General features: G+C 36.3%; 1 protein-coding gene across 5 annotated transcripts in view; it reads right to left on the reverse strand.

The window, feature by feature from the left end:
* RABGAP1L (RAB GTPase activating protein 1 like) overlaps positions 1 to 24448 on the reverse strand; it is a 254528-nt gene that overhangs the window by 217778 nt on the left and 12302 nt on the right. For all 5 annotated transcript variants that reach the window (XM_080407559.1, XM_080407558.1, XM_080407560.1 and 2 more), the window contains exons 2-9: positions 14323 to 14490; positions 12869 to 13061; positions 10857 to 11067; positions 9248 to 9422; positions 8289 to 8449; positions 7338 to 7448; positions 2549 to 2615; positions 475 to 577 (exon numbers count right to left, since the gene is read on the reverse strand). In XM_080407559.1, coding sequence (XP_080263685.1) covers positions 475 to 577; positions 2549 to 2615; positions 7338 to 7448; positions 8289 to 8449; positions 9248 to 9422; positions 10857 to 11067; positions 12869 to 13061; positions 14323 to 14457 — 1156 coding nt within the window. In that variant the 5' untranslated portion in view covers positions 14458 to 14490. The remainder of the gene's footprint in view (positions 1 to 474; positions 578 to 2548; positions 2616 to 7337; positions 7449 to 8288; positions 8450 to 9247; positions 9423 to 10856; positions 11068 to 12868; positions 13062 to 14322; positions 14491 to 24448) is intronic.

The following is a 24448-nucleotide window of genomic DNA, read 5'->3' on the forward strand; positions in this document are numbered from 1 at the left end:
CCTTTTACATCACATCGAGAATAAATTCTCACAATAAGAAATGGTGCTATATAATCAAGCACTTCAGTGCATCACTTCCAGCTGCCCCAAGATGAAGGGAATGTAATGCTATTTCTAACCAACTCACCTCAAAACTAAAAGAAAGAGAATAGCAATGCCTACTATTTATACTGCTTTGCTGAGTACAGAAGCTGGAAAACAACTTCTGCACGCTTAGGTCCAAAAAGTCCCAATAACCAGAGAACAGGCACATAAGCCCCAGACATTTAACATCTGCAAATGAGCAACACACAGTTCTATGAACAATTATTCATATTTCTACGTTGCATATATTTATGCAGAAAAGTTCCTACCCACAGACTCTTGGAACATAAGGGCATATGTACTCAGGCATGTGCACCACTATTCTCAGGAGAATATACATACACCAAACCCATGTCAGGTAAAACAAATTTACAAACTAGATTAAATTACCTTTAGGAGTTTCCTCATTAAGGACTAGAAACATGGGTGCATTAGGATTCCACATTCCAGTAATTACATAAGCCTTCCCATCAGAACTCTTTCCCATGGATTCCTAAAAACAAAACCACACAGGATTATTAGTTATGGTTTGAGATCAAAGAGATTGAATATGGGGAGGGGAAATAGTTGTAGGAACTTCAGAGTAAGATTGTGTTTGCTCTAGACAACACAATCTAAATAAAGAATATGAAATAATGGATTGAGAAAGGTTACAGGGAAATGGGAGAGAAGGAAGAAACTTCAGAAGAAGAGAGGAGAAACATTACATAAGAAAATTTAGACAAAATAGTTCATCAACATATTTTTTTAATGCATATCAGAAGCGTGAAAGTGTGGTGGGATGTCTGCCACTCTGCTTTCTAAGCAGCCAAGATGGTTGTTAGAAGAGGATGAATTATAAGAGACTCCATAAAATTAAACTAGCCCCACAGCATACACAGAATTGATCCAGGAAAAAAACCAAAAAAACTAAGAAACAAAACCAAAAATAACTTAACAGAATAAGGCCTTGACAACTCTAACTCAGAGGTCAGTCTGAGTCTTCCCAATCCATAATCATACCTCTGCCAGATTTCTCCCTGAGTTGCTCAGGCATGGACTTAACATTTGTATGTATGCCAATGAACTGGAATTCCAGTCCATAGGAACTTGAGATTTAGAGAGCCAAATTTCAGGCTCTCTACTTACATTCAGGACAAAATGCAGATCAAGTCAAAACAGGCACATATGATGAAGTTAGTATTAATTGTAACGCCTCTAAATCTGGTTAAGATAATCTTTTGCTACACATCTGTTACTTCTAAAAATATTTCTTAGAGACCTACTGGGAATAATCAAAGTACATGACCTGCACATATGAGCCATTACTAGTATGAGGCAAGTACATGGCTCTTGAAGTTTTCTGGGACAGTTCCTATGGATCTGACAGGCTTGTAAGGGTAGCCACTTTATAGCTGAAAGGAGACTGACATTCCTACTCTGCAATCTAATTTGTGGTAGAGCAGTAAGAGTGACCGAGTTCTCCAGATTTAAAGAGGGAGAAAGGGGGTTGAAAGGAAAACACAAATTTATATGCATATGCTATAGCCAAGAAATGAACTAATAAGCCATTACATCCAGCAGTTAAATGCACCTGGAATGTAAATGTAAATAGAATTATAGGTGCACTAAAGACAGGAATTCAAATATACAGTCCATGCAGTAAAGAAGTGTTGTATAGATTTATAGAAGCCAATTCATTACACTCCATAACTCATTTATTTGATTTTCTAATCAAATAATAAAAATGGAAAATCAGAAATAACGTCAGCCAATAAAACCAGGAAAAATGAGCTAGTAGATACAAACAGGTAAATAACAGAGTCTGAGAAGAGAACTGATAGCTAGAATCATCAACATGAATAAAATGGACTAGACAAAACTGGGATAACTGCATAGCCACAAAATGTTTGATTGGTTTAACTAAAGCACTTCTTGAGTTGAAAAGGGATGTTCTTATCCACAGTGTGAAAGTAAATTGATATTATCACAGAAAATACCATACTATTTTGTAGTTCTCTTAGAAGCAACTCTAAGAAACAAAGATTGTAGAAGACAAGAATACATCAAACAGAGCAAGAATTTAAATTCAAATAAAGAAAATAAATGCAAAATTTTCAGCACCTTGGAAAAATATGAGCACTTCCCCAACACCCAAATATAAAAAAAAAATATTTGCTTTAAATTTTTAGGCAACATGCTTGATACAATACAGAAAGCATAGTTATTTGTAACAACCAGCTGTCAGCTGACCTAATCAGTGCTTCATCAACTGAACAAAAAACAGAAGACACAGGTTTTGACATTACTTGAAATATTTTGTCCATTGCATGTAACAAGTTTTTTTCTAGTTTGAAGATCTAAACCCCAGGATTTAAGAAACAAAACCCAAACAAAACCAAACAGATGAGAGGTTTGTTTTGTTGGTTTTTTTTTTTTAAATCACCTCTATCTTACCAAACAGGTTATTAGAGCTAAGTATTACCATGTCTAGTAAATGCATGTCACTGTTCTTCACATTTCGTCCAGGGCTTAGTAGCATCCCAAAGCACCTGTGAAGTTTATTTAGGGAAAAAAAAAAAAGGAAAGAAAAAATAGATAAATATTAGCTCTTCAAAATACAAAAGTATTTTCTTGAACATAATGGCACAACCACCTACTGCTTCTAATTTAAAGAAAACCTTTCTTAGAAATATTTTTAGTGTTATGGCAACGCTCAAGAAACATCACAATATGTACTATAGAAACAACAATGAAATTACTTTCCAGAATAAAGATGACAGAAATCAGTGTCTGATCTGTGAACAATCAATTATTCTTAGAGACAACTCAGAATACTGAGTTTTAAGACACAAACAATTCCTGTACATTAGTGATGGAGATCGGCAAGAAGAAATTCACTCTCTTCCCAGTCCATTTTAATAATCACTTACATATAATCATAAGAAAAGTTACAAATTCACCTATTCTAACACCCATAATGTCACTAGCATAAAACATCATGTAGCATCATGGGCTCTTAAAAAACATACAAACACCTATTTGCTCAATTTTTAGACTTCCATTCTTTATTAATTTTTTTAAAAACTGAACTTGTGCTATACAGGGCCTCGAATTCCAGAATTCCCACCCAATCATTTGACAACAAAATGTTCTTAGCATTTTTAAAACTAAAAAACCTAAAAAAATTCCTAAAACATTCAGACTTTCCAAACTTTCCGAATACTGAAGGCACAAAGCCAGGTCTGAAGTTTCTGCAAATCATCTTTATCTTTCTCTCCTTTGAATATATTCCATTATGAATAAAAAAAAAATACCAAACAGAATTATGTATTTGTAGCATAAGCTGCAAGCCATTTTGCCCAGACTTTGAAAAATGTTAGATCTCAAATGAGGAAAAAAAAACCAAGTTGAAAGCAATTCCATCACGTAATGTTATGGAAAAATTAGGTCATGTTTCAGAGGGTTTTACTTTGAGAATTTTTCTTCTGTACAGCTCAATTCTCTAATAATCAGACATAGCACTTTCTATCACTTACTTTCAGAACAGTGTAAACCAGAATTGATCTCTACAAGCAATCTGACCCAAACCTCTACTCAAAGTATGACCAACTTCATCCAGGTTGCCCAGGGTTTTGTCAAGTCAAGTTCTGAGCAGCTCTGTGAACAGGGAATGAATGATCTATTTTGGCAACCTGTTCCATTGCTCAACTCCCTTTGAATTCACAACAACTGGCCTAATTCAGCAGAGGAATTTCCAGTGAAGTAACTTGTGTCCATTGACTCTAATCCTACCACTCTGTACCTCCAAGAAGAGTCTGGCTCCATCTCCTCCATACCTTTCCACTAGGTATTTGAATGCACCAGGAAGAGCCCCCCATTCCCACCTTCTCTATATCTGAACAAAAGCAGTTCTGTCATCTGGGCTACCCATTTATCCAAATGATAATTTGGGGTTTTCAGCAAATAAATTGTAAGAGATTATATGAACATTCATAGGTTAGCAATGAAGATAAAATAGTTTCACAGCTTTCAGGAAAGCACAATATCATGAACAGACATATAATTTTATATATATATATATATAAAATAACTATCATTTCATTATCGCTATTAACTGTAAAAGTCTTAAAGATATGCAATTATTACACCATTTAGTAAGTTTACCCCTATTACATTCGGCTACATGATTTTCATTTTCCACCTCATTACACTTAAACAGTAACTTACGTCCACAATTGTATTTTTCCTTTTCCATATTCTTTTGCTACTAGAATCTTAAAAATCAAAGTGGTAAATAAAACAGTAGACAAGAATTTTGACTTATCCGTCTAGCATAATGCAGTGCCATGTAAAGCGACCAAGCCAGCTATGATGCTAGGACTTGTATTTAACCACACAAGCAGGCTTCTCTGCTAAACTAATTACACCAGGCAGAACATTACAGCAGACTGGCTTACTACTTTTTGTTCCTGGGGTAGGAACAGCTCTGAGACGTCTATGATTTATAGTAGTAGAGGGGTCACTAGCTTCTGGTACCTCTGCTAAAGAAAACTGTAAGGTGAAGACTCAGAGGCAGGCAAAATATCTGTGCTTTTCAAAGGCAACAGCTCACAGATCCTAGCTCGTGCTGTGCATCTCTCAGATGAACACAAGTTCTAATGTGTGCCAGCCGAAATTTTTGCTAAGTATGCTTCCAAAACAGTGGGAGTCAGGATCAAGTAACCCCTGCCTCTCACAGAAGCAGATATTTATGATTACTGGCAGCACCCTGCTACTAGAAGACTCAGGGCTGCTCTTCCCACTAAGTTCGAAGAGCAAAATGAGTTCAAATGAGTTCAGGACCCTCACTTGCAGAGCAGCTAGATTTTACACAAACAGTTATCGACAGATTTAGCCTCTGATTTGAGGAGGCTGAACCACACACCCAGGATTCGAAACGACCAGCACACACTGTGGCCCTCAGTCTTGCCACTTTTGATATGTTGGGGTTTCTGCACTTCTGGCTTGCTACCAAGTGGCTATGTGCAGGTGCACTGCTCTGTTTAAATTCAACTAGTTTCTAGACCTGCAAAAAAAGAACTGAAATTATTCTTCACTAATACATATTTCCATTTATATAAATACAAATGCTACCCACTGATAAGGCTAATGGTATTGAATTAACATGGTAACATGATCTTTAAGAGTTTCAACTGCTACTGAGCAACCAACCAATATTCTGTACATCAGCTCTAAGGACACCAGTCTAGACTTTAACTCAAGCTATACCTACATAACTTGGTATTAACTCTCCCATATGACTGGTAGCACACTACATCTAAACACCACTCTATTGAGAACAGTCAATCTTCTCATTTCTCAGAAAGAAAGGCTATTTCACTCTTCAGAACAACTTTCTTAAAGCCCCCGATCATTAACCAGAATTTTCTTCTTGAGTCCTGTAAACAACTGAGACTTGATATCCCACATTGTGGGAACTGAACCTATGTAGCACCACACAACTCAAACCTGGGAGACAGTAATGAACATAATTTCTTTACTTGCTCTGACCTAGATAAAACCAGGCAAAACCCAGGTCAAACAGGCCACAAAGACAGAAAGGACCAAAGTAACTCAACCAGCAGTAACCTACACTATCAACCTAACCCAGCCGTAAGCCCCATGTGAACACCACGAGGTGGCAAGTTTCTCTGGGTGATACCAGGTTTATTCTTCTGAGACCATGAAGAAAGATTCTTTAATTATTTAGACCAGAGACCAAATTTCTTTAGCAGCATTTTTTCACTTTATAATTTCCACTTAGAAATACTTCTGAAGAAACATTAAATTGCTTGGAAGCTCACTGTCTGCTTTAACCTCTGTTGATCTTCTATACCAGTTTTGAATTTTAATATTATGTAGGGTAAGCACATAAAAAGTTATCTAATTGATATGACATACACAGGCTTGTAAGTCATTTTATCAGCAAAGGCTGTGGTGATAAAAAAAATATCCTAATTGAATATCCTAAACAACATAAAAATTAAAGCTAGGTACATCATCAAAATAAAAGGAAGGTATCTGTATTTTCTGGGGAAAAAAAACCCAATAATCAAATGCTATTCAGAAATGCTTAAAAGAGCATTTATCATTCATTAACTGAATTCTGAAACCAAAATTATTTAAAAGTACATTGAAAATATAGTTTTTTAAAGCCACTGAATAGCAAAAGCACAATTTTACAACACAAAAGAACAATGATAAAAAAATCTGCTGTATATTCCTTGCCTAAAATTTTAGTTTCATTTTTGGAATAAAAGCTTGAAAGCAAGTCAAGAGATCAGTCTTAGGTTTTGGGAGGGTTGTGGGGTTTTTTCCTTGATTCTCCTGTTATCTTGAATTTCCTTTTCACTAAAATTGAATTCTCCTATTGCTACTCTTTTGATAAGATTGCCATCTGGTGGCATCTGCTATTTTTAAAAATTGTGCTATTGAGAAGGAATTCCCCAATTTAAATTAATACAATACCTAGTGCTACTGTAGTAACAGGAGTCTGCTGTTAATGAAAACATTAACTAACAGTTATTCTTCACCTTCATGGCCCACTTCTCGTGCAAAAGCTTTGCACAGAAGGTCAGGTTATATTGTCCAAAAGAGATTCCCTTCATGTAATTTCCAGGAAATACAACATCAACCATTCCTGGGCTCTTCACCACCACTCGAAGATAGATGTTAGAATCATACTGTAACAAAACTACAAAGGAATCCTACACATCTTGAAGTCTGAACCAGAAGACTGCTGCTTCTAACCAACAGGCTGAGTACAAACTTGCAGTGTTCCAGTATATTGATCTAACAAATTAATATGCTCCAAGGTTTAACATAGCTCAGACAACCAAACATGGTTACTTTTACTAAATAGTGAGATGCTGGTAATGCAGGATTACAATAAAAGCATGTTTTTGCAGTACTTAAAAAACAATGGAAAGCAAAAGCATTTCAATGTCCTAAGTATCCTAACACCACATTCAAAAAGACAACTAAAAGGCAAAAACCCCAAGAATCTTTGAGTATTACAGACTATGTTTCTTGTTTTCACTTAAAAATGACACAAATACTTCAAAAGAAATTTAAAACTAAACTGCACACCTACAAATCAATTACATTGTGCAACAATACTTTGTGTTATTGTTGTATTTTTTCCTTCCACATAACTTGAAAAGCCAGGGAAAAGAACATTAAATACTGTTCTCTCAAAAGCTCAAACTGCACTATTTTTATAGGAATCTCACCTTTCAATGGCCAGTTCTTTGTTCGAGAGTTGCTGAACTGTAATCACCACTTTCTTCTCAATTCCCTGTTTAAGCTTGAAATATAACTTCTCTCTATCCTTTGGCACAGGGCTAAAAGAACAAAGAAACAAATTTCTTTAGCACAGTATGGAACACTATTAAATACAGAAAAGAGAGTAGCAGCCCACTTAAATGGCTCAACTCATTTGAGAGACCTTCTATTTCTTCATTCACAAGTTAATAAACTGGCACTGAAGAAAAAGAGATTATAGGCTCACACTTCATATAATAACTGTCTGGGGGATTTATCAGACAAACATATCCAAAAATGCATGGTGTATTTTGGGTTTTAAAAGGATAGAAAATGTAGTACATTGCCTGGGAAATAAAAAAATAAATACATTTTCACAGAATTAAGTCTTCTTATCAACTCCCTCTTCCACTAAAAAAAATCTTGTCATTAACTGTTAGGCAAAGAATACTTTGTTCCCTTGTCCCCTGTAATGCTTAGAGAAGTTTACATTTTCTAAATCTTCAATAAATTTGGAATTCATTAGCCTAGACTAAGAAGAAACAACTCGGTGCGGGGGGTGGGCAGGGAAGAGAGACCACTAGACTGTATATCTCAAGACAACTGGTTTGACTAAAGTTTTTAACATACTTCCTACTATCTTATTTCCATACACACAGGCCTATCTTGAGCATCCCTAAAAGAAAGAATGTATTTAAAAGAAAATAACTTAAAAAGGGTATCCTGATTTTTAATCTTTTTACAGAAAAGATACAGAGAAGAAAACTGTAAAAGCAAAGAAACAGCTTCCTTTCTATAACAAGGCTACTTATGAAAAGAGGCCAAATCAATTTTACTGCAACATAGTAGCTGTGCATTCTGCAAGTAGCTATATGTTTTTTTCAAATAGATTTATACTTTTCCTTTTCCATTTAAATTACCTAAAGTTTCCTTTCCCATCGTCTTCTTTAACTTCTAAGGAAACACTGAAAGTGTACACATCACTATCTGGAGTAGGAAGAACAAAGTCCTTAACATGATCAGATGCTTGTTTGGAAGAACGTTTGAACGCTGTTGAAAAACTGTATAAAATTCGGCTGACCTGCAGAAATGCAAAAGAATTAGGAGTTTTATCAAAAGTAGAAGTATCTTTGATGGCGTATTGTGACGTCTTTTTGAAGGTCATAAAATTACTGCCACTTAGCTCTTATAACACACAAAGTATGCCTCATATCACACAGATCACATATAACACATTAGATTGGGTGCTTCACAACCAAGCAAATTCAGTAACATCATCTCCTATTTCCATTTGTGTCACATTCACTGCTCATGCAATATATATTAATTTACTGAGCAAGACTAGGAATGCAACTCATTAGAGGAGCTGAATAATGTACTTTTCAGGTTTTGTATTTAATAACACAGCTTACAGCTTCCTCCCACAGATGTCAAACAAAAAGGCAATTTCTTCTCTTTCAACCTCAATTTTTCCACCCTAGAAAATCCTTTTCTCCCAAACTATCACATAGTTCTTCCTAAAATACCTAAGGCAGTACTGTAAAACGATTCTGTCTAACTTACGAGGTCTACACTGCAACTTTATTCTGAAACCTACCCAAATGAGGCCTGAAAAACAGAGTATTTGTCTTAAACTTAGGCTTTGTACATCTTCCCATTATGGTGCACTTTGGGCTTTATTTTTATTTCTATTATTGAAATATTAAAAAAACTAAGTTATATCAAATATTCATGTACGACTAGCTGCACATTTCTGTGAAACTCATTATATATGTGTTAACGTATTTTTCAATATATACCATTTCTGTATCTCGAATAATTTCTTAAAACACTGCTTGTAGCCTTGTTACCAGTGGGTGGTACAGCATTTAATACTTACTGCTTCTTTAATCTCACAGGAGAAAACATGAATCTGGAACTCTTCTGTTCCACAGCTGCTTTCAGTAAATGCAAAACAGTCACTCTCTGAAGTCCCATTCTGTCCACGCACACAAAACAACACCTTATAGATTGGAAAAGAGGCTATCTCCATGTTGCTTGATTGATCTATTATTCTGTCAAGGAAAGGAACAGGGAATATCAAAGAGAAAGGTCAGTAAAATAAACAGGCCTACCTAAAAGGCTTTCCTGCGATTAGATAAACAAATCTCTAACCTGTAATGACTACTAAATTCAAGTACACAAGATGGGCAGTAGGAACAGAAATGACAAGCTTCCCAAATTTAAGATGTAAATGTTTTTGTAAACTTTTAAAGGCAAGAAAAGCCCAGAGAGGATTCAGCATACTGCCATACTGGTGGGACATGTTAAACAGAAACCCACATGACAAGTGTTCAGATAAAAGGAACAGAAACACTCCTCAAAGATGACCCTAGTGTCATTTGAACTGTGTGATGGAGTGTGTTATGCCACACATGGATTCACCTTTACAGCTCTGTGCAGATTCTTAGGCAGTCCTTTGCTTAATAATGTTCTCTGCAATTAGAGATCAAAGGAATCTGCAGTTTCACTTGCAAAACAACCTTCTTGAATGGCCACAATGGCTATAAAAATAGGTATGACACACCTAACATCTTGTGTCTATGTGACAGTTGCCAGCGTAAAAGTATGCAGTGTAATTTCCTAATTCAAATAAAATATTGCCATAATGTCAAACAAAACATTAAATTGGGTCCAAAGAGCAAAACGGAAGAAAATAGTACATGTGCTTCAAGGTCCTTCTGTCTTTACGCACAACATAATAGTCAACACATGGGCAGAGCAAAGGAAAGGAAGGAAATCTAACCATATCCTTCAGACATCTCAGTATCAGAGTTTAAAAATAAAAATTAAAATCTTGAATATTGAAATGCTTCCTACTTCTGGATGCAAGACTGCTACAGATGCACCTTCAGTGCACCCTGATTAACAGTCCTTGACACTCTCATCACTAATTAAAAGACCCTTCTCATACGTAACAAGTAACTGTTTTCTAATATCTAGAGACCATCAGCATACACATCTTGAGGCAGACACAGGTGAGACTTGGCTTTAATGTCGCAATGTCTGGGACAGAGATTAGCATCGCATGTCCTCAACAAGTATGGAAGAGTCTAAAATGGAAATTTCTTCAGTTGTCCCAAGACTAGCAGGACTACTACTGTCTCAACATATTTACCTTGGAAGAGATTACTGACTAGGGAGGCTGGGAGAAAACAGTTATCAGCTCTCCCTTCCCAGTCTCTCTCTTACCATCACGTTTAAACAGCTGCAGGTAGAAAGACATGCTTTTATTGACGTTATGTACGGCAATTGTTACCACCACCTATGTACTGCATGATAAATTTGAGCATGCATTTTGTTGCTTCAGAGGAATTCCTCAAAAATACTGTCTTCAGCAAGAACTTCAGGCACAACTCCAGTGATTCTACTTCCCCATGCAAATAACCAAGTCAAAATCCGTTTTTCATGTGTCTGTGCAAGTAACAAAAGAAACATTTGTATGTTACCTTACAGAGCCTTCTGGAATGTTTGGAACATAAAGTGTTACAGGTAAAGGGGCCTGACTTGAGGATTTCATGTTTGCCATGGCACGTAGAGCTTCTGGTTCATTTCGAGGGGCAGACACCTTCGTGCAACCTAAATAAGTCAGTTTGTTAAACAATACACTGTCCTCTTCCAGGGGTTCACTAGGAGAAGATGGCCTTGGTGCAGAGATTTCTGAAAATGAAGAAACCACTTCTTTAACCATTTGCTTTCATTTTTACACATTGTTTTCTGAATGAGTTCCATAGCAAAATCTCCCACTTTTTCTGAGAATGGACATGGGAGTCAAAAGTCCAGCCCCAGTAGTAAGAAATCCATTTAGCAGCTTAATAGTAACATTAAGCCTAATACACGTTTCCAAGTAAGGCACAGGGACAAATTGCCTTTTGATTCTTTTCAGCAATGCTAGAACACAATTTTTCTTTGAGCTGCATTCCCCAGATGTTCTTTTCTGTAGTTTGCTTATAGCTCCTTTCAATTCCTACTCATCATTCTGCATAAAGATGCCCTGAATTCTCTGCCATGTTTTTGCAGCTTGTGTAGAATTATTAAATGTGGTTCACATTCCTGGTATAGCTACATCAAATGCATGAAACCATCAGGGAGCTGAAGAGAAGAAAAAGGATATCTGTTTGTTTCTCTACTCAGAAGAGAAGTGCTCTTTTTCCACTATCACACTACTATGGAGATGGGCAATCTTGACAGAGCTTTTGCAAGTTTTTCTGTTCTTGTTAGTTTTGGTGGGGCTTTTTAAGGCACTCTGACATTTGAGAAACGAGAAGAGGTAGAAGAAAAATTTCTTAAGTACAGAATCAAAGTAATCTAGGTTGGAAAAGGCCTCTAGAGGTCATCTAGCTTTAACTCCTGCTCAAAGACAGATCAGTTTAGATTAGGGCTAGTTTCAAAACTGGATCAGGTTTCTCGGGGCCCAGTCCAGCTGAGTTTTGGTATCTCCAAAGATGGACATTCCAAACCTCTCTAAGCAATCTGCCCTGTTATTTCTATTTCTTATTAGTATACCCAGTATTTCCATGATACTTAAATCATAAAGGCTACAAAATCTAGTTATTCCTATTGTGGGGGGAGGGAGGTATCTCCAAGTACTTCTATGTTCATTCAAGATAAGGGTTGTGTTCTGTTTCCAAACAGGGAGCCAGTAAGGCAAGTTTCTCAAAAATACAGCAAACACTTAATTACGAGATGGGCGTTTCCATTATGTGTAAACTGTCTATCTTATTCTACTACAAAATTTTTTTTTGTTTTACTTCCCAAACAGATGCTATGGGAATTAACTGACACAATGCCATAGAAGTGCTCTGCATACTGCTGAGGGAAAAAGAATTCTAATTCAAAGCCCACAGAGATGGACACAGCCTTGTATTCCTAATATATGTATTTTTTTAAAAAGATACAGTGTATTTTACATAAAACATATACAATACAGTTTATATAAAAAATTTCTAATCCTCCCTTCTTCATCAGAACTTCAAATACCACAAAAGTACCACAATCATTCCTAGCAAATATCAAATCTAAAGGTGTCCTTACTGATACCTGGTGATAGAACCAGAGCTGAAAAGTTTATCAGTTTGCTCAGGGTGTATTTCATTGGCAGGTAGTACTGTCAGTGATCACTGCCCTGAAACTTCCATTACTCCATCAGTAGCACTTCTACCTCAACTGTAGTCCATTCAGCAAGTCGCACAATACTCAGTGCTAATTCCTCTATGGCTGGAAACAAAATAAAAATTATCTTGACCAAAACAAAGCTGCACAGGGTATCAACCCAATGATAATCTATTCCTGTCTATGATCCTCAACTAAATCAGGAAATGAGAAAAGGCCTCAGGGTATTCTCCAGTACAGTTTTGGAATGAAGCTCCAGAATGCTTTACATTCATTTTAAGGTTAATTGAAACTGCATAAAGAAAAAAACTGCCATATATGACTGAGGGGGAAAGCACTTCAGCAATACCTGTAGTAGAAGGGTCTAAAACAAGGTGCAAAGATGGCTTATTTGTTTGATCTGCTGACCCATCTCCAGCTACTTGGCTATTTCCATCACTGAAGCCTTCTCGAAGAGCAGTGAAATTGTTCTGATTTTTTTCAGAATCTCTCAGTATTTCTCCCATTGCCTTCTCCAGCTGATCATCTCCATTCGAAAATACCTGTAAGCAGAAAGACGTTTTTTAAAGGTATTTGTAGTTTTACTTTCAATATTATTTTTCAAACATATAGTCTTACTCACTGCAAAAGTTAAGAAACTTCGCTGAACAAGACAACACAGTAAGAATTAACAAAATTAAACTAAATAAAATACAATGTACCGTCTCATTACAGGCAATGCATATATTCTCACTGCTAATCCAACAACTATCCACCTAAAAACTGCAGACCTCTCTTAAAATAACAGATTTGTGTGTTCAAATCCTCCATGCAAAACAAAGATCAACATACTTTGTTATAGATCAGTCAAAGAAAATTATTTCTTAGTCATATCCAATCCATTTCAGTGGTTTCACCAATCGACCCACAGGGAGGTGTGCAAGTCTATGGCAAGAAAGTGGTGAGACACATTCCCCAGGAAAAAGAAAAAAAAAACAAACCACAAAAAACCCAATCTTTCACAAGTGCTAGCTTTTCAGAACAAAAAACCCCATGGCCAATAATGAAGTTACATCACGGATTCTAGTCCCAGTTCACCTGCATCTTTCCAGACGTTATTACTAAAGAAGCAGCTAGTGTTTAACATAGAAAGAAATCATCAGTTATAAATAACTGCCAAAGAGTTATGCAATGACAGACTAAATACTTATTGTCATTCCAAGGGGAACAAACTCCTATTGTTCCAAGTGGACCAAAACCAGTAAATCAGCTACTGCAACCGAAGCAGGAAAAACTGTAAACAACCAATCAGCTGTCATCCAGACAGTAAAATATTCTGCTATTTAGAGGTTAAAAGCTTTTAGAAGAGATCTTAGTCATTCCTAGAGCAGCACTATGCAGGAAAACTAAATTAAAAAAGAAAACCAAGACCCTCTGTGGTCTATTTCTATGCAGTTTAATTACATGCTTTTAAGGTAACAACATGCAGAGTCTCCGACCATTAAATCAAGAATATTTCCCAAGCTTTAAAAGAACGAGCTTCAGATTAAAAGAACTTCTTAGTCCTTCACTAATGTATAAATCTACAGAACACCAAAGCAGCTGACCCCTGAAGAAGTTATTAAAAGAAAAACTGTACTCGTGCTTTTGGATAGATTTGCTTAATCAGAACAGTTAATTTCGCTGGTAATCAGCAAGGACAAAAATTACAGTCTAAGTCTCCTCAAGCACACACAAGTATCTTTAATTAAATATTAAAAAGAAGGCGCAATCTTTTGATCAATACAAATCTTACTACACATTTAAAATATAGCAATAGTAAACCTTTAGCTGAGGTTTTTCATCTTTTCCAGGTGTGTCCTCGGATTGCTGATGAACCAGGCCAAATTCTTCATTAATTAATGTGGGCACACTTTCAAGAATCCTACTGGCTTTACTAAATGATGCTTTGACTTCCATTGCAGATCAGTATTCTCCTCCTGCCACAATCACCTAACAAAGAAGGAAAAATATTAAATAATTAGTTTTAAAGCTGTAAATATTATGTTAACAGGTGTAATACAAAGCTACTGTAGAATAATATAATACTTAGTTTTACATGAATGGATTATACTATATTCCTCAAACTCTGATTTCATTGGTATAAGGCTTTTTTTTTTTTAAATAGGAACTATGATTTTTAGGGTGTGTGTTAAAAAATCCTATGATTTAACAGTAGTGACTGTTACCTTTGTGTATAGATAACACATGAGGAAGTTCACCTCAGAGCTTCACTTCCCCCATTTTTCATCTTCCATACTCTGCTCCCTCTGTGTCCTTAATTCCTGCCCTTTGTTCTCCCTCATACTGACATATTTCTTACCCAGAGTGTCATGCAGGTTGTGTGAAGATAGGGATTACCTGAAGACTAATTTTCCAAAAACTGCATATCAAAGTGTATGCCCTCCACATGAAAACACATTTAGCAAACAATTATGCTGGAGTAGTTTTTAGCATTCTTTATATTTCTAGGTGATACTAAACCACAATCACATCCTTCTCAGCAAACTTCTGTGAAACCGCCTGCAACAGAGCTAAAATTAACCACACCACTTAAAAAAAAAAAAAAGATTACAAATAGTATGGAAACCAAGAACAAGTTTTCCCTTGTTTTCATAGCAAAATACTACATCTAGAAACAAAAAAAGAGGGCAGAATAATTGTCAGCCTATTATGAGTTCATATAAAAATACAAAACCAAAACCATTCCTAGCACTTCAGAATGAGGACAGCTACTGTTGGTATCCACAAAATAAAGACAGTATCACCTATGTTAACTCAGAATATCTTCCCTGATTTCCTTAGGAGAATGAAGAACACTGTATTAAATTTTTCCTATCTTAAATGGATCTATGTTTTTATATCTTCTGTGTCAAAAAAGAGAAAATATATTTTCAGACAGACTTCAGAAATAGCATGCGCTTCCAGATATGGTCTATTTCCATTTCAGTTTCCTGAAAAATACTGGCTGAGTGCTGAGATTTATTGTGCTTAAAACTCAAGAGTTCAGAAGAGTCACATAAAGCACAGGGGGAAACAAACTGCTATTGTCACCTTTGCCAAGCTGAAGAGTGCCCAAGGAGGGGCAGCTCAACCAAACGGCTGTTGTGACTGGTGAACAAGAATAGGTTTAGCTTCACACCACCTTTCACAGCAGCACCAAGATGCATAATTGTGCCATGCTTGCTTCTAAGTTACAGTTCCAAAAACACCAAGAGATCAAGAAAAGCATGCAAATTTAGGTCTACCTATAGGGAACCACAAAAACCTCACATAAAACAGACACGCACATGCTCCACCATCTGAACAGGCATTACTTACCATGCTAGCCACCAGAGGCAGTTTAGCAACAACTTCAGACCAAAAAACGAGTGTTGGAAATAAACAAAAAATATTTTTTGTATCAAAAGTAGTCTCTTTTGAAACTGCAGTCAACATGCTCTTCCGAAGACGGCTTCTCATCACCATTTAAACATGCGACTCTGCAAAAAGACTTTTCCCTCTCCCTAACCTAACCACAATTTTACCCATCAACCCAATGAGGGTATTATATATAGAAATCCCAGAACACCTAAAAAAACTCAGGTTCTTCAGATAACTGACTTGAATAGCATAAACACTTGTTAGAAGATTCACATTAAAAAAAAAAAAAAAACCAACACACTAAACCACAGCTACTCAGAGAGTGATTACAAATTTGGATTAGCAGTTTAGCCCTCTGTTGTCTTTCATATCTCCAGATTAATTTACAAGTGTGAATATTTTTCAGACAGATGACAATCTGAGCTCCACCCAAGCCTAGGTAACGGATTCACTACTAAGATAAGTTCTGTTTCAGTTTTTTTAAAAGCATCTTTACTTAAAAAGATCTTTCTGGCAAAAGAAACAATTTTAATACAGAAAATTTTAAGCGTGTTATAAACAGTTTATTAACCCCATGTACTTTTTAACAAATGTTATGTTGTAAAAATGTTGCTGAAAAGTTTGTGTATTATTTGCAATAAACAGCAAGTCTAGCTCAAAATCAACACTAATTTAAAACTAAATTTCAATATAAAAGTGAAGGTCCACTCTTAGAGAACTCTTTGAAGGCAACAAGGGGACGTAAAGTTATGCTCCCCAAATACAGCATATCCTCCTGAGTAATCATTAGCTCTGCAGTCACCACTGTCGGAGAAAACAGTGGAGGGTGACTGTCAGTAACATCAGGAGCAAAGATCTAGTCTAGTACAAACCTCTCTCCCTCCCACCCTATACCTACTATTGCTGGACTTACTGAAGATTGTAAGGATGAAGCCCCATCACTACTTCTAGCACCTCTGCAGAAAGGAGTGATCACAAGATACGCTATTTTGACAATTTCTTGTGTTTAAATCTATTTTTTGTGCTTACTTATGGGAGAATAACACAAGAACACCAATGTAAGATGGTTCTACTATATTATTAAAAGACAAATACAAACTGCTAGCATTAGCTTATCTCTCTTCTTTCTTCAGCAAAGTAAGAACTGACAGGCACACCGTGAACTAGGCACAGGTTTTTGTAGCAATATTTTAATAATAAAACCAAGGGAAATGTAACATTTGTAAAGCCAAAGAAAATTATGATAATGCAACTAGAGAAGCACACTGATGTACAAAACATTTGTTCTTGCCCTACGTGGATAAAGGCAGCTTAAGAGAGTATTTACTTCCTATATTTTAATCTGAAAGACAAAGGAAATATTATAAACATGAGATGACTGCAAGGAGCTTCTCATTCAGATCAGATACTTAAAAGCATACCAAACATACTCTTGCAATTACATTTGAGTTGCAAGGTCTCTAATATCCTTAAGTGTCTTTCAAGCTTGTCTTTGCAATCAGCTTCAAGGACCACATCCAGTGAAGACACATACCTTTTCCATACACAACTGTGTCAGCTGAATAAATTACCACCCCAGAACAGCTAATTCCAGCTTTTCATTCCAGCCTACTCCAAACTGCCATCAGCGTTATTCACGTAAATGCCCTCCATCCCACTACAGTCAAAACAAAGCCACAATAGTTTCAGTTTAATAGCAGAACACCAACAAAACAGGTCAGACATCCAGGAAGCAAACACCTCAACCAGAAGAATGCAGTTCTAGTTCTGCCCTCTAGGTCACACACAGTACAGTTACAAGAACCAGCCTACAAACTGCTCAGGTCTTCTGCTAAGACAACCTCGATGTCCATGCTGGAGAACTTGCCATATGATAAATTAATACCAGTGCGCTAAATCGTTCATGGAAAATGTATATACTAAAAATGAAAATCACAGTGAACAGACGGTTCATTTCCTCCCCCATTCTAGTCACATGCTATTTAGAAAGCAAAAGCTTTATGCACAATATCTTATGATCAGGCTTTGATCAAAAATAGTTTGTCTCTGGCATTCAAAACTAAGAACCAAAAATCATGATCAAGTCACTTTTCTTATTAAACAACTTGAGTAAAGTTCATGTTAGAGTTTTAGGATATAACTGTGTCAGGAAGATTATTGAGATTTATACCATCTTAAGTAGTATACTACTTGGAGGGAAAAAGTTTCTGGCTTTATGTTACAAAGGTACATGATCTAATGTTCAGCTAAGCATTTTTGAGGAAAAGCCGTAAAAAGAATAAAAATCTCTCTGAAAGAATCAGGCATTAAGGTTATTTGGGGAAGAGAAGTTAGAACATCTGAAGGGTGTTTTTTTTCAATTAAGAAGAGAAGAGGCATGTGCATTCTGGACTTTCCAGTCACCTCCAGTCAGTAGATGGTTACGTCATTTCCCTTCTGTTGTTAGCTTTAGTCCTCTTGAGGACTTACTCCTTTTTTACTCATTACTGAGTTACATGCTTGAACTCCCTTTCTTCCTACAAAAGGTAAAGAACAAATGACAGTGTCACCTACTAGACATGTGCAAACCCTAAGAACAGATCCCCCCTCCTAAACTCATCAATAAGTCTCATTTTTTTGACGAAAAGTTGAAAGTTAAAAATGTAAGGATTTATTCTTGATGGCAATACTCAGAACATATTAGACAGCTGTACAGCATACAATCGTGTTTATTCTCTGTTAACCCCTGACAATCCTGGAGCTGAATACTTTCTCAGAATACTGATGAAAGAGGTTTAGCATTTGCTAAAGTTACTGGGAGGGCAGTAACCAGCAGCGACAGGCTGACAGTCAGGAACAGGAAAGTCAGCAAACATAATGCACTTCAGCTACTTTTGCATGAAGTCCAGCAGCTTACTTTAAGCTTCTAGTGCAGTTTAGTTCCAAATGAGCAAATGGGACCAAGTTGTGAATACACCTTCTGTTCGGCTAACACTGCTCCAAGGATTGAAACCTCAGACCAGATGGTAACTTCCCAGACCACCAGAGCCAAGGGTCAGAATTGCTTTTCCAACAACGGCTTCACAAAGATGACAACAAATTGTGCTTTGAAAGGTCTCTGTACAGTAAGAAATATGGGGAAGTAGGTACTACTACCGCAAGAAAGCTATTTCTACAAAAGAAGTTATCTTGAATGGTTATGTTCTTCCCTATAGAGAAGCCAGTTTTTCCTCCACACTTTGATGAACAATACCACACAGAAAACAAATTCAGAAACCCAGCAACAAATACACAGCAGTAATTTTTTTAAACTCAGCTAAATAAGGCCTACTATGACAAAAGGATTAAAATTTTGAAAAGTAACCATTTCAGAGAAGACATTTTGACAAACTGTTCAGATCAAAGGATTCTGAAGATACAAAGTAATTAGACTAACCTATTTTTGAAGGGGAACGCGGTGAATCTTGGTCTGAAAAGTATCTTAAGCTGTAGGGATACTACAATGACTGAAGAAAAGCTGTTGCTTTCTGTGAGCTTTGGTCAAGTTATTTAATCTCTCCGCTCCACTGTACTTCAGTTCCCAATTTTTTTCTTACACAAAATCCTGGATTAAAAACTAAGCCATACTACTTGAAATAAACGTGTTTCAGGGACAAAGATTGGAACTTACTATACAAACATACAGCACTAAGCTTTAAGAGGCCCAAAACTAGCAACTTTCCCACTTAATTCCAGAAAGGCATTCCAGGTTTGCTGCAGCTCCCTTTAGGAAGTTAGCCTGAGTGGCTGAAGAGCAATAGAACATAAAGAACAGCAATCCTGGAAGACCCAGGTAGATTCAGCACTGAATCAGAGTAAAGGGCACAGGACAGAAATGTTCCTAATTTCTTCCCTTCCTAACTCTTCTATGTATTCTGTATTGAATCCAGACTTGCAAAAACACATCACGTACACAAACAGGTAGGTAGGGATCTATGTCCTGTATCTCCATGGGACTGCTGGGCAGAGTAGCTCAGGACAGAGCATGGCTGGCAACACAGTCACTGTCACAGGAGAAAAAGAATCATAAGGTAGAGCCAGCCACTGGCAGCCACTTTGCAGACCTGATAGATGCAAAAACTTCCTCATCAAGCTGGTCCCCAAAAAGTAAATACCAATTTTTGCATAAACCGGTCTTCTAAAGCAGCTACCAGACATTTTTGGGTTTACTTCCAGTTTGTGTTCGACAGATATTTCAAAAGTTACTGCTCAAGTTCACTGTTGGTTTGGGGAAAAAAAAGAAAAAAATATTTACATTTTGTTTCAGCACTATAACCAACAAAAAAAAAAAAAAAAACAAAAAAAACCAAAAAAAAATTTGACAAAAGGTAGAGCTACGAAAAGAAAATAAACATGCAAGATAAATGTTGATCTGTTTTCAGTAAGCAATAAGAAACATGTTTTAAAAGGAAGCTTCTTGCCTGCTTGAAAGAAGGGAATCAAGAGCTGGCTAATTTCTACTTTCTTTTATCAGACAAACAAAAATCAAGTCCTGTATTAAAGACAGGCTTTCAAAGCCATATAGTTTGCTTCATGATCTCAAACCCCAAACAACATACTGGGAAATAAGTTCTACCTATTTCCTCTTTCTTAAGAGGAAGGTCCAACACAGATATCCAGAGATTCATCTTCTGCTAACAGATGTCTGAAGTATAAATGTACACTGAAAAGTTTGGGTTGTTTCCTTTTTTTGAGCTACACAATACAACCCATGACAGCAAAAAGAGCTTTACGCTAATTGAACTTGCAGATGCTACATGACTCAGATCTCTAGTTTGCTGAAGTGATGTGGTTACAGTCTAAATTACTACTTCAGGAACAGGACACTGGACAGACAGTGACAGTTATACACACACATAACTAAGTGTCAACTACAGCACCTTACTTTTAAGAAGTGTGTTAAAACTATGTGTTACTATAGCTCTCATCCCATGACTTGCTAACTTTAATGAGTGGCGTACAGAGCTCTCACCCCTATGTGCTTGCTAACATTAATGAGAGGCATACCTTCCCCAGAAAGCTAACAAATGCTTCAAACACACAAAGCTTTACCTTTTCAATGCTTTTTCACTGAAAGGCTGAACCACCTTATAAAATTCCTTATTATATCGTATATCGAAGCAATACAGCTAATCATCTTCCCCAAAACCTTTTTCTCTATTGATTGAGTGGACACATAGGCAAAAGAAAATCCTAGGTGTCACAGAATCAATTTGTTTAAAGCTCACTGATAAAAGCAGCACTGTAATTGTATCCTTAATCACAAATTCTCATTGTGCAATCTTTCTATAAGAAGCTATGTCTCTATGTTCATGCTGTTGTTTTACGACCCATAAATTGTTTCCTAGTGTCTTATCTCTGGGAGTGAAAGCGTTACTGATAAGGTTTCCCAAGATTAAAATCAACCTAATACAGAGAGATGACTGCTATATATTGTAAAATACATATATGTATATGCACATAAAAATACCTGTAATTTGCAGGAAAGCTACGTTAAGAACAAAAGTCTTTCCAAAGGTTAAAAAAAAAATAAATTAAAACCAAAATTAAACCAAAACCCCCACAACTAGAAAGTATCCACAAAGCTTATTTTGGCAACATTGTTTCCTCTGTGAAAGCAAACATCCACTATGTAGGCAACAGCAAATAATTAGTCCCTCCATGAGCAAATTGTTTTTAATTGTTGTACCGGGTGCCTAGATACAGAGGTTTTGCAGGCTGTTTTTACCCATCAATCTTACAGCCAATGAATAACAATTTAAGGAAAAGAGAATCAAGAGGGAACTACATAAACAAGAAAATGTCTCCTCTCCTTCAAAAACATACTACATCCACATATTCTCAAATAAATTGTAACCAGCACTTTTTAAACACATTGCATTATGAATACTGAGATATTTACTATAAAGCAGAGAAACAGCTTTCCTGACTCAAATCTCTGGATTATGTGCATAAACCTCTGAACCACTTAAACATCACAAAGATTCATAGTTTGGAGTCGCTCAGGGAAAAATACTATTTTCATTTATCTTAACTTTTGAGATCATCAGGATGAAGAATATTTCTAGAGGAATGGTAGGCATGTGGTTGGTACTTAACTGGAGAATGGCTCCGACAAGCAAGTGGCTGACAGTACAGCCAAACAGAGAAGCATCATCTCCTCTTCAAATCACTGCAAGTCAAAAGCATGAAAGATGACGAAAAGCAAAAACAAACCCACTGCTCTGAACCCCTAAAATTAACATATTGGGTGGAAGAAGCATGGTGAACACTAGATGAAATATCGGCCCAGATAAGTGAAAGAGTATCAGGTAAGCTGCTAGCTACAAAAGGTAGCCTTCCATCAAGTTGGGTACTTGTTTGGGGTTTTTTTTTTTCCCCTCCTCCATTTGTGCAGTTTGAGCAAGTAAGAGTCATGAAGAATAAGCTACACCCTAGACAAAACAGTTAAAAATAAGGTTGGGGGGATTCTTTTCAACAATTATTTAAACAATTATTCAGGCCTAAGATTTGTCTACACACAGAAGTTAGTGGTGTAAGGAGACATCAGTTGAAGAACAAATTACACTAGCATACATGCCACTTCCTGACACATACTAATTTATTCTGCTTACAAGTATAATTCATGCTAGCTAATCTAATTAGTGTTTAACCAATTTAAGGAAATACATTTTATTTTCTGCCAATTAAAAGAAAAAAAATGTTTCTCCTGCTTATCTCCTTCCAAAAAGTACAACTCAGAACTAAGTAAATAAGAAGGCTTCTGCTACATCTCTAGAGATGTCACCAGTCTTCATGTGTATCTTATTAAAAATAAAAATAAGTAATAATAAAAAAAAAATCGCAGTTACATGTCAAGTTCTGGTAAACAGGTTTACTCTGAAGCCTACCACCATTTCAAACAACTAGCTTAAGCAGAGTAGCTCTTTCTGCCCCAAGGATAAAGCAAACAATGCAAATAAAACAACTCTAGCACCCCTTTACTCTGTTTCCCTGTCATCAGCTACACAATAACAGTTCAGATTCTTGAGCCAGTAATTAATTTTTTACTTTGGAAAATAAAAAGTAGCAACAAAGAGCATCCATCTTTTCATGGCTGAAGCTTAACAAATTTGGGTTTCATATTTCTCTTTCATTGCTACATGATGCTTGCAGGCAGCACTCAAATTGAAACTGAGCACCAGCTGATTTACTGAACTGTACAGTCACTCGCTCAAAAATAATGACCTATATTCCAGAGGAAAGCACTTGCCTAGGACAATGATTGTTTTAAAGAGATTATTTCATGGTTTATTCCTTAATAGTAAAAATAACAGTGTTGGTCTAATTTAGCCAACAGAACAACCTCTCTCCATTAAATATATTGAATATTTCAACCAGGTATTTTCATCACAAGCTATTATCTCCAGTAAGAATTACATGATGTAAAGCAAAAGAGACCATACGGAACAGCAGTATGACACAATGCAGTAGTGACCCTGGGTGCCAATCTTTCTCCTTGCCAAACAAGGGCCTTATAAAGTATCACTTCAGACATTAGTGAAACAAAAAATCTTGATTCATTGCCTGGCACAAACTACTTTCAGAGCCAGTAACATCAGTATTCTGGCATTGAGGAACACAAAGTTATGACAATTGTTATCTTAAGATTACTGCGACATGCATTTGGGGAATATAAGGTTTTGCAGATTTAACCTGAAATCAGGACATTTTGTTCATAACCACAGCAGCTGCCTTTATACTGCTAACCACAGACAATGAGATTGCTATTTCTCAAAAACTGTTAAACTGTAGTCAGTCCAGGTCTGCATTGTGGGATGGACTAGACAAAATGGTTTATGTTCTCTTCTAATCTCATTTTCTTTAGATATTTTTCTTAATATTGTCTTTCATTCTAGCAGTTGTCAAAGGCAATCATGAGTTGTAAATGAATAACCGCACCACATGAGTTTTTGTATTATTCAGTTACAGGTTTTCCAAAATCATAAGGACTATGAGTTTTGAACTGAGAGCCATCTAGACTAGTTTTTCTATCAAAACTGTAGAGTTTCAACAGTGCCCCAGATAATTTATAAGGAAGAAAAACATTTCCTTAATAATATTAAACAAAACCAAGTTCTTGCTAAAAATAAATACTTCCACACACATTATATGCTTAAAAACCTTTAAGATCTAAGCTATAAAATTGTTGCTTGAAAATTTAAATGTTTAGATATAACATGAAAAGATGGAGAGTGAAATCACAGCTATTTTAAAAAACAGGATTAACTGAAAGAGAAACCTCCTTAAAGTTAACTGCTTGAAACTGAGAAATTTAGAAAGGTATACCTGGCAATCAAACACCACAACAAATGACTCTCTTTATAAATGCCATCGCTTAGCCCTGTGCATGATGAGATGTTATGGTTCAACTAGCATTCTAATTTTTATTTGACCAATACATTCTTAACAGCCTCTGCATGTTGGAACTAATCTGATGAAAGTCCACATCCCAGGGCAAATTTTTATAAATATATTCTGCGATGCAGCT

This window comes from Falco punctatus (genome assembly GCF_963210335.1).
Source record: "Falco punctatus genome assembly, chromosome: 11".
Classification (NCBI taxonomy): Eukaryota; Metazoa; Chordata; class Aves; order Falconiformes; family Falconidae; genus Falco; species Falco punctatus.